Consider the following 10,123-nt stretch of genomic DNA (forward strand, 5'->3'; position numbering starts at 1 on the left):
GCTACGGTATTCTCGGTTTAGATAAATCCAAACTTTTCGAATCTCATGTTAGATTTACTTGAATAAAACAGTTGAGTTCAAAATGAAGCAATCCGGTATTTTAATTTTACAATATTGGAGTCCTTTTAACGAAGTTTCTGGGCACACCAAAATCGATTCTTGATGGTCGAATTAGGTAAAGTGGATATTTTTGCTGATAAAACGCGAGGTGTGAACTTTTTTCCCGCCAAATCATTATGAACGTATAGCGAGAAGTACACAAGCCAATCGCTAGATGCCAGCGGCTGACGTGACGCCTCTCCTCGGCCACACCAGCTCTGACGCATGCGCAGTTCTCGCATGTACATTCACATTGTTTTGGCGGGGAAAAAAGGTTCGCACTGGACGTTTATTTGGTCGGAAAAATATCCACTTTACCTAATTCGACCCTAAAGAATCGATTGGTGTGCTCAGAAACTATTCGACCAAGACGGTGTTTAAGATTAAGACAAGAAAAAATCCAAGAAAGGATCAAATAAAAGCAATTTTCACTTTTCAGATAATAAATTAACCATGACTGACTATATATTTGCACAAAATTTACCAATTATAAATAAAAAAAGCAAATTTTGTAGTTGTTGATGTAATTAGTTATGTTTTTAATATTATCGTACAATCAAGCCAGGAGAAAAACTCCAATATTTAAAAAATGCATAATATATATGTAAAATGAATTAATCCTTATTCATTCAAAGCCAAGATCTTGTAATTTTGTTTATCAGTCCAGATTTGCAAATTGTTAGAATAACAGACTCCATTTATCACCTGCCGATTAGTGAAATAATTTAATTATCAACCTATGATTTTCTAAACTGAAGAAAATTTACCGGTCCGCAAATTTCCTCCATTCCTGTGTCTAAAGTCCCGATGTTTATAAATTCATTCTCCTTGGGAGTGATAACTTGGCACCTTAGGTCTTCCGGAACTTGGTTATGTGGACGGAAGGAAACATTGCCACCGACGAGGAAGTAATATTCATTATGTGCATTACTGTCTGAAATAAATATCCTATCGGTTCCCTCCATAAAGTAAGCTTCGCTGAATGATTCTAGTAAAAGAGAAAAATCATGAGTTTTTATAAAAATAAATTAGTCACAATTGGAAAAAGCAATTGAAGAAAATCAAGAAAAAGCCAAACTTTCTTTCTTACTTCGGTCCTCGTAATAGTAAACGTAGCCCAGCCGAGGATAGTGGGTTTCGTCGTCAAACATTCCGACTACGTAGCACGGAGTGGGGTTGTTCGGGGAGCACGGCACCAAATCTTCCAATCGGATATCAGCAGTTGTCTCGTCAGTACACATATGTTGCCAATAAGGCCAGTCATTTTCAGACATGATTTCAAATTTTAACTTAATCGCACTCGTTCAAAAACAGGATTACCAAGACAGGCAAGAGCAAGTAGGTGCGATTCTTAATTTCCTGAACACAGAGTTGACTCGGCGCTGTGGGACAAAAGTGGTAGGTTTTATTAGAACCATCTACAAAAAGGCACAAGAAAATCGTTGAAACATTTAAAAATGTATTTTTAGCATTGTTTGCGAGTCGATTGACACTATCAAACATGAAAATCTATGAATTTCCATATTTTTTTACTTCTTAAAACCCAATAAAATTCAAGGAAAAGCAAACAAAATTTCTACAACTTTTCAAATAACAACTTTCAAACAACTTCGTAATAAAAAAATAAAAAGGAAAAAATGTAGTTGCTGAATATTATGCTTACCCTTTGCTCGCGTGTCGTCAGGAGTGCGTGTGTGTGTATGTGTGAGAGCAGAGAGGGATGCTCTTGAGGTGCCTCTCTTTATAATAGAGTACCCGCCCCCCTCACCTCAGGGAGCGCTCGAAAATTGACGTCATTACTTTAAGAAGCAAAATGATAAAAATCGACCTAAGTCGTTGCATTTATATGTTTTTGCTGCCTGTTAATTTGACTGTTTTCCTTTTAAAACTTATAAAAAATAATATGTTGTGAACAAAGTTATTGATTTTTCAATATTTGCAAAGCTTTTATAGTAACTTTTGTAATACTCGTTTAAATGCTTTTTACTACATTATTTACAATCACATTTTTGTCATGATAATTTTCAATAATATTATCAGAAGTTTGAACGCTTAATATATAGCTTTTACCAAAATTTGAAATGAAAACCACGAAAATTACATTATAATGGACAGTAAATATTTTTTAAGTTCTTCCTGTTATTTCAGGTTGGATTTTTTTCTAAAAATTTGGAGTTATGAAATTTTATTAATAACATAGAAAAATGGATTTCCTGCTAAATCTCAGATTCCTAACGTTATAACTCAAAAACCTGAACACCTCTTTAACTGCGTTCAATAAAAGAATATGCATTCATTCGTTGCCTATTTAATTTATTTTCTTAAAATTCGATAGTTTTCAAAACATTCTGTAGCAAAGCAGCTCGGCGACCAATCAGATTCGCCAGCTCTCTAGCCCCCTAGCGTCCATCACTTTAAAGAGAGGAACTCTCTGCCCGCGACGACCGCTCCCACACTACAGTTATAGTGTAAGGAAAGGAGAGTAGATACTAGCAGGTGGCAATGGCATCAGAGCTGATACTCTACTACTCCTTAACTTACACTGTTGTGCAAGAGTAGTCGTCGCGGGCAAAGAGCACCTCTCTTTAGAGTAATGGCCGCTAGGGGGCCTAGAGAGCTGGCGAATCTGATTGGTCGCCGAGCTAAAACACGACTTGACGCATGCGTAGTTTGCTATACAGCTCAGAAATCAGAAATCATTTTCGCGAAGGTTTTTTTGGGGTCCCAGGGGCCGAAAGGCACGGGGGTTAATTAAGCCTTCATTAACCGTAACTTTGCATGGTATCATAAAAAAGGGGCTTTTTACAAACGCAACGGTTCTAGTAGTTAATTTATCCACCGCTTTCCTCGCAGCGCCGTGTCAGCTGTGGGGAGCAGGTGGGGAGTTAGAGTAAGGAGAGTAGTAGTTAGAGAATCAGAATCAGGCACAGGCACCTGTCGATAACCTTCGAGAGGGAGAGGGCGTTGACATTCGTATTCGTCAGCTGATGGCTGAAGTGTGTGATCGTGAGCACGAACAATAAGAAGGGACAATGCCTTTTTTCGGTTATGATGATTACTGGCATGATTTCGCCTCAGGCAGGAGGAAGATTTTCGAGACAGGTAATTTCGAATTTTCCAGCACGAATCGTGGCTTATGTTTTATTATTTAGTTCTCAGGGCCGGACTGGCTTTTAACTCTTTTATGGGACAGTGTGGCGCTCTGGGTCCGGTCTTTTGCGCTTCCCAAACGGTTAAAAACGTTAATATTGAAATTCTTGCACGTTAAATAGGCGAACAGTTCCTAGTAACCCTGAAAGGTGGGCCTCGTTATGGGACACGGCACCTCGTTCCAACCTAAACTGTTAGTGGCCCTGGTCCTGAACTTTTGCCATTTAATTCTTGTACCTGATCCAAATTTTCATCAAGAATTGGTGGAATTTATTTCTTAATATCAATGCAACGACCATTATTTAGGAAATATCTGGCATTCCGGCGTGAAATATCTGATTTCCAAGAATTTCCTTCAAGAAAAAATAAATTCTTGGAATAACTTCTCATCATCTCTCGCTTGATTTTGCAGGAGAGAAATACGAGGGTGACCCTGACCACATGAAATGGACCGATGTGGTTTCCCAGTACCAACGCAAACCCGAAGCACCGAATGTGGTATCCGAGACCAAAGACGGAGAGATTTATCTTGCCCGGCTCAAGCACGAGGGCCAACTGCTTCCTGGCTACATGAGGAATAGCATTGCCTATTTTGCCTACAAGGGAAAGGTTATCAAGAGGTGCAAAGGTCACGAATTGCTCTACGATGGGCAGGTCCAGTGGTACGTGCCCCATCGCCTGGACGAGAAACGTGCCGTCGTTGTTGGACATGACGAAGACGAAAATCCACTTTTCTTTGGCAGCTTTGTTGTAAACGGAATCGAACTCTACGGAGAGGTAATTTTTTGGTTACTGCCTTTGCCGTCAGCGCAACAAATACAATTCTAAAAAGCCGGGCACAATTCAAAAAATTCTAATTTGGAGGATTTTCAGTTCAATTTTTGTATTTTTTACTCTTAAACCAAAATAAACTAGATTTGCCGATTTTTTGGCACCAATGAAACCTATATGTTCGGAGCCGAAGTGGCCTAAATCGACCGCTGAAAGTCGGGCACGCCCCCCAGTTGCGAATGACGTTACAAACGACACGCCCCGTATGTGAGGCGAGAGCGACAGAGGAGTTAAGTGCTATGAACCTACGGCTGGCTTGGTTTCGGTGACCTGTGCACCAGGTGTCAAAGGTCGATTCGTTCGCAGGTAGGAACTCAACTCGTTCAGGTTCAGGTGCACAGGTCACCGAAACCAAGCTGGCTGTTGGTTCACAGCACTTAACTCCTCTGTCGTACTCGCCTCACAAAGGGGGAGTGCCGTTTGAGACGTTCTTCGCAACTGGGGAGCGTGCTGGACTTTCGACGGCCGATTTAGGCCACTTCCGCTCCAAACATTTGGGTTTCATTGGGGCAAGAAATATAGTTTTTTTGTTTTTTTCTTTAATTTTTCTAGGTATTTCGGCCAAAAACACGTCTATACCCTTTTAAAAATTTTAATCTTAACCCAACAAAATTGCTATATAGCCATTTAGTTCAAATTATATTTTTTATCTGTCATCAGGTTCGCAAAGGAGTGTGCAACATTGTTGCAGATACTGGTGAAGGCGAGGAGATGATTTTGTCCGAACCGGAGCGCTACGGCATTCTCGGCTTGAAAAAAACATATCCAGCATAATAATATGAATGCTACACCATCATTATTTCATCCATTTTGTTTTCTTCTATATAGTTGAATAAAACTACTGATTTAAAAATTAAATTGGCTGGTATTTTAATTTTTAACGTGTTTCTAAATTTTCTTGGAAATAATTCTTGATTTTATCAATTGTAAAAAAAATTCATTAAAAGAAATTCTAAAAAAAATGCACATATTAGATATTTTCATGACTATTTTTTTAAATTTATATAATTTAACTTAATAATAATTATGCTTGGACGAATAATAATATAATTTTTTGAATCAGGTGAATTCAGTTATAGCCATAAAATTTTGTTGAATGTTCTCTTCTATTTCACGTCGTGCCTTCATTAAATTGAGCCAGTGAAAACGAGAAAGAACTATTATCTAACTTCTCACATTCAAAATATTTGCCCGCCGCCGTGCTAAAATTCGGCTTAAGCCACAAAGCCAGTCCCGGCAGCTGCTGCTCAAGTAGAGTAGTAGGTAAGGAGGTGATAATGGTATAGTTATGAGAGCGCGAATCATTGTTAAATCGACTGTTTAATAACAATAAGTCGCGTTGCTTAACAACAAACCAACAAAATGCACATAGAATGACTTGCAAACAGTAATAGGTAATCCGCTCTGACACCATTTTTGCCTCAAAGCCTCTTATCTCCTTTCCTTACTCACCTCTCCTTATTGTTAGCCTCAGCTTTAAATTTCGCGGCAGAGAAGTGTTGCGTCTGATAAGGTTCAACAACCGACCACTCTAGCTGATAGAGCGCTCCGATCGCTCTCCTCGATCCTCGATCTCGATGGGGACCTGACGGGGAAGGACGATGGACCGCCATGTTTGTTATTTGTGTGTGATCGTGAATACGAACAAAACGAAGCGACAATCGGACAATGCCTTTTTTCGGTTATGATGATTACTGGCATGATTTCGCATCAGGCAGGAGGAAGATTTTCGAGACAGGTAATTTCGAATTTTCCAGCACAAATCTAATAATTCTTTCCGGGCTTAGTGTGTATGAGTTCTCAGTTCTTTTAAAATACATCTAATGCACTGCTTAATTTTTCAAACCGGACTGCGGCTTTTAACGGACAGTGGGGCGCTCCTGGATCCTGCCTTTCGTGCTTCCCAAACGGTTGAAAACGTTAATATTGACATTCTTGCACGTTAAATAGGCGAACAATTCTTATAGTAACCCTGGAAGGTGGGCCTCCTTTATGGGGCCCGGCACCTCCAACCTACAAAATTTATGGCCCCAGTCCGGAACACTTGCCATTTAATTCTTGTACCTGATCCAAATTTTTAATCTATAATTGTTGGAATTTTCTTATCAATGCTGAGAACATTATATTTAGGAAATATCTGGCATTCCGGCGTGAAATATCTTGGCTCGCAGGCAAAATTCCAAGAATTTCCTTAAAGAAAAATAAATTATTGGCGTAATCCCTCATTTTCTTGCTTGATTTTGCAGGAGATAAATACAAGGATGACCGTGATAACATGAAATGGATCTCGCTCATCTACCACTACCAACGCAAACCCGAAGCACCGAATGTGGTATCGGAGAGCAAAGGCGAAAAGACTTATCTTGCCAGGCTCAAGTACAAGGGCCAACTGCTGCCTGGCTACATGAGGAATGGCATTGCCTATTTTGCCTACGAGGGACAGGTTATCAAGAGGTGCAAAGGTTACGAATTGCTCTACGATGGGCACGTCCAGTGGTACGTGCCCCATCGCCTGGACGAGACACGTGCCGTCGTTGTTGGACACGACGAAGACGAAAATCCACTTTTCGTCGGCAGCTTCGTCGTAAACGGAATCGAACTCTTCGGAGAGGTAATTTTTGGTTACTGCCTTTGCCGTCAGCGCAACAAATACAATTCTCAAGAGCCAGACCCAATTCAAAAAATTCTGAATGCACTCTAATTTTGAGGATTTTCAGTTCAATATTAATTTTTTGAATCTATAAAATAAATAGATTGTTTTTGGCCGAAATCACAAGCAACATTAATAATAAAAAAAAAATTGTCGGTTTTTAGGCACCAAAGAAACCCGGAATGACGTCACAAACGGCACGCCCCCTTTGTGAGGCGAGTGCGACAGAGGAATTTAAGTTCTGTGAACTAACGGCCAGGGACCCAACTCGTTCAGGATCAGGTCCACAGGTTGCCGAAAGCAAGCCGGCCGTAGGTCCACAGAACTTACTCCTCTGTCGCACTCGCCTCACGTAGGGGCGTGCCATTTGTGACGTCATTCACAACTGGGGGGCGTGCCCGAATTTCGGCGGTCGATTTAGGCCACTTCGGCTCCGAACATTTTGGTTTCATTGAGGCCAAAAAATCGGCATAAATTCCAGTTTTTTGTGTTTATTAATAATGATAGTGATTTCAGGAAAAAACACGCCTAAACCCTTTTAAAATTTTTAATCTTTTCAAAATTGCCATTTAGTTCAATTTATATTTTTATCTGTCATCAGGTTCGCAAAGGAGTGTGCAACATTGTTGCAGATACTGGTGAAGGCGAGGAGGTCATTTTGTCCGAACCGGAGCGCTACGGCATTCTCGGCTTGAAAAAAACATATCCAGCATAATAATATGAATATAACACCATCATTATTTCATCCATTTTGGCTTTCTTCTATGTAGTTGAATAAAACTGCTGTGTTAAAAATGAAAATGGACTGGTATTTTAATTTTGAACGAATTTCAAATTTTTATTTTATTAATTTGTAAAAACAATCCATTAAAAGAAATTCAAAAATGTAAATAATTATTTAACTTTTTTAATTTATTAAATTAAACTTAATAATGATTATGCTTAGATGTTACATTTATATTTTTCTGAATTCGGATTTGTTTTAACGAGAAAAATATGTTAAATGTAATTTTTTACTTCGCGTGCCTTTAAAAGATTGAGCCCGTGAAAACGAGGAACAGAGGAAGCACTCAATCAAACTTCCCACGTTCAAAATTTGTATTATTATTGCCCGCCGCCGCGCCGCCGGTAAAAATGGCCAGTCACCTGAATCACCGCCACCGGGCAAAAAGTAAGCCGGTCCCGATCACAATCAGTCCCGTCAGCTGCTGCTCAAGTAGAGTAGAAGGTAAGGAGGTGATAATGGTACAGATATGAGAGCGCGAATCATTGTTCAATTGACTGTTTATTAACAATAAGTCGCGTTTCTTAACAACAAACCAACAAAATGCACATAAAATGACTTGCAAACAGTAGGTTATCAGCTCCGATACCATTTTTGCTTCAAAGCCTCTTGTCTCCTTTCCTTAATCAAATCTCCTTTTTGTTACCCGAAGCTTTAAATTTCGCGGCAGAGACGAGGTGCGTCTGATTAGGCAGCACAAGGTTCAACCTCCAACCACTCCAGCTGATGGAGCGCTCTGATCGCTCTCCTCGACGGGGTTGGACCGCCGACCGCCATGTTTGTTATTTACTTTCCTCATTGATCCTGCAGCTTGATACTCTTTCGAAATCTCCGATTTTCCACGTTTCGAAAGTCCTACCGCACATTTCTACCATTACGGCCGATAAGTAAAGGTCCACGTCCCTATTTTAGCCTATTTTTTAACGTTTTCGTGCTTTTCTTCGCATTTAAATTCAGAAATATAAACACCGCGTGATCGTAACAAATGTCACAATTATTCTTGCTCTATTTTTTGTTTTTTTCCCTTAAAATTCACTTTGAAAACAATTTAATTCATCGAAAATGATTAATTACAGCGATCGTTCCGATGGATCATTTTCCTGTAGAAGTATTAGAGCAGGTTTTCAACAAAATAAGGTGCGTGGATCTGTTTCCTATCGCGCGTGTGAGTGAAAATTGGACGAATGCAATCGAGGGCATTGTTAAACGTCGGATTTTCAAGTCAGACGTGAGGAAGGGCAAGGCGGAAATCCTGGACTTGGCTGACTGCCATTTTATCATCAAGAAGGCCAACTCGAACGTTCTTCCGAGAGCGAGGAGGAAAAACATCCAGAGAAAGGAACTCGCAAAATCTGTCAGGCGAATGCTTAGTATATTAATTTTAATATTTCTACAATTAATTTGTTAACTAATTTCGTACAATTTCAGGCCCATTCGTGACCAGCACAACCTCTCCGACGCGTTGCGGCAAGAGGCACCAATGTCTGAGATTCAGTATCGACAAGTTGTGCGTGAGCTCCGAAATCCTGGATAGCCTTCAGTTTTGCGTAAGTTTGTTTTAAAGTCACCCGCCGCAATTATTGATATTTTCCAGGCGCTTCCGCTGCGATTTCTGAGTCGTTCTTCACTCAAAATGTGTTCCAAAAACCAAAATCGATTCTTGGAATCACCGTAAAATATTAAAATTATTTAAAATGATTGCTAATAGTTCTAGGGTGATTGGTTGGACTGATTTTGGTCTTCAGCTCATCTAAGAAACAATTTTGTAATCAGAAAGCATAGCAAGAGGAATGAATCTCAGCAAATCACAGCGGAAAAGCCTTACTGTCCTCTTATTGGTGGCTTCAAACACCAAGAGCCTTCGCTGACGATGTTGAATTGAATATTTATCTGCATTTCTTTTTAATTCCAGTGGTTCTCACAGCATTTTTCGTGATTTGAGGCAGTGCACCCTGGAAGTCCTCGATGGCAACGAGAGGCCAATCGTAACAAACACCCTTGATCACCCCTTTTTTAAGGTTTGGTGGAAATTTATTTGTTGGTCATTCCTAAATAATCTCTTTGTTTATTTCAGTTTGAAAACTCGTTGATCATCGAAAAGTACGGCGTGGGCGTCCGAGGAGTCCGGATTTTATTCACCTTCGGGAAGGACAAAGTCTTGGGACGAATCAGTTTTTGTGTCTTGCATCAATTTTGAAGCTCTCAATCGACAAGCACTGTGATTTATCTTCGGAATTTGAATTTTATTGTTCTTTGTTTGTATACGTTACGTACTTTTATAAATAAAATTCTTATTTATATAAAATAAAATTCTTATTTATATATCAAACCATCAATTTTGTCTGGAAAACAGTTTATTGTGCGCTTAAATCATCAAATCTAGCCTTGACTTGCTTTGTTTTGAATTTAATTCACGAGGAGATAGGTACTCTGCTGATTTGAAACACCAAAACAAAAACAAGTTCTACCAATGCTGCCAACAGAACTCTGGTTACCTTGACTTGCAAACTAGATAAAAATGATAAAAATAAATACAGTCGACTGGAAATGGTGATTATTCCTCGCCGTACTTAATTTCTAAGGAGAATTTTTGGCGGTATAACTAAATA

The 10,123-nt window shown here is 39.5% G+C and overlaps 3 protein-coding genes across 3 annotated transcripts; all 3 read left to right on the forward strand.

The window, feature by feature from the left end:
• The first annotated feature begins 3,042 nt into the window (after positions 1-3,042).
• On the forward strand, positions 3,043-4,896 carry LOC135936583 (uncharacterized). The gene is made up of 3 exons (XM_065479444.1): positions 3,043-3,201; positions 3,662-4,026; positions 4,741-4,896. The coding sequence occupies exons 1-3, from the start codon at positions 3,132-3,134 to the stop codon at positions 4,852-4,854; spliced, it is 549 nt and encodes a 182-aa protein (XP_065335516.1). The 5' UTR covers positions 3,043-3,131; the 3' UTR covers positions 4,855-4,896.
• A 771-nt stretch (positions 4,897-5,667) lies between these two features.
• LOC135936481 (uncharacterized) lies at positions 5,668-7,495 on the forward strand. The gene is made up of 3 exons (XM_065479310.1): positions 5,668-5,818; positions 6,327-6,691; positions 7,332-7,495. Exons 1-3 carry the CDS (start codon positions 5,749-5,751, stop codon positions 7,443-7,445), a joined length of 549 nt encoding a protein of 182 aa, XP_065335382.1. The 5' UTR covers positions 5,668-5,748; the 3' UTR covers positions 7,446-7,495.
• Positions 7,496-8,313: 818 nt separating this feature from the next.
• Positions 8,314-9,535, forward strand: LOC135937696 (uncharacterized). Its single transcript, XM_065480882.1, has 3 exons — positions 8,314-8,884; positions 8,943-9,061; positions 9,427-9,535. The coding sequence occupies exons 1-3, from the start codon at positions 8,602-8,604 to the stop codon at positions 9,448-9,450; spliced, it is 426 nt and encodes a 141-aa protein (XP_065336954.1). The 5' UTR covers positions 8,314-8,601; the 3' UTR covers positions 9,451-9,535.
• The last annotated feature ends 588 nt before the right edge of the window (positions 9,536-10,123 follow it).

This window comes from Cloeon dipterum, chromosome 2, assembly GCF_949628265.1.
Source record: "Cloeon dipterum chromosome 2, ieCloDipt1.1, whole genome shotgun sequence".
Classification (NCBI taxonomy): Eukaryota; Metazoa; Arthropoda; class Insecta; order Ephemeroptera; family Baetidae; genus Cloeon; species Cloeon dipterum.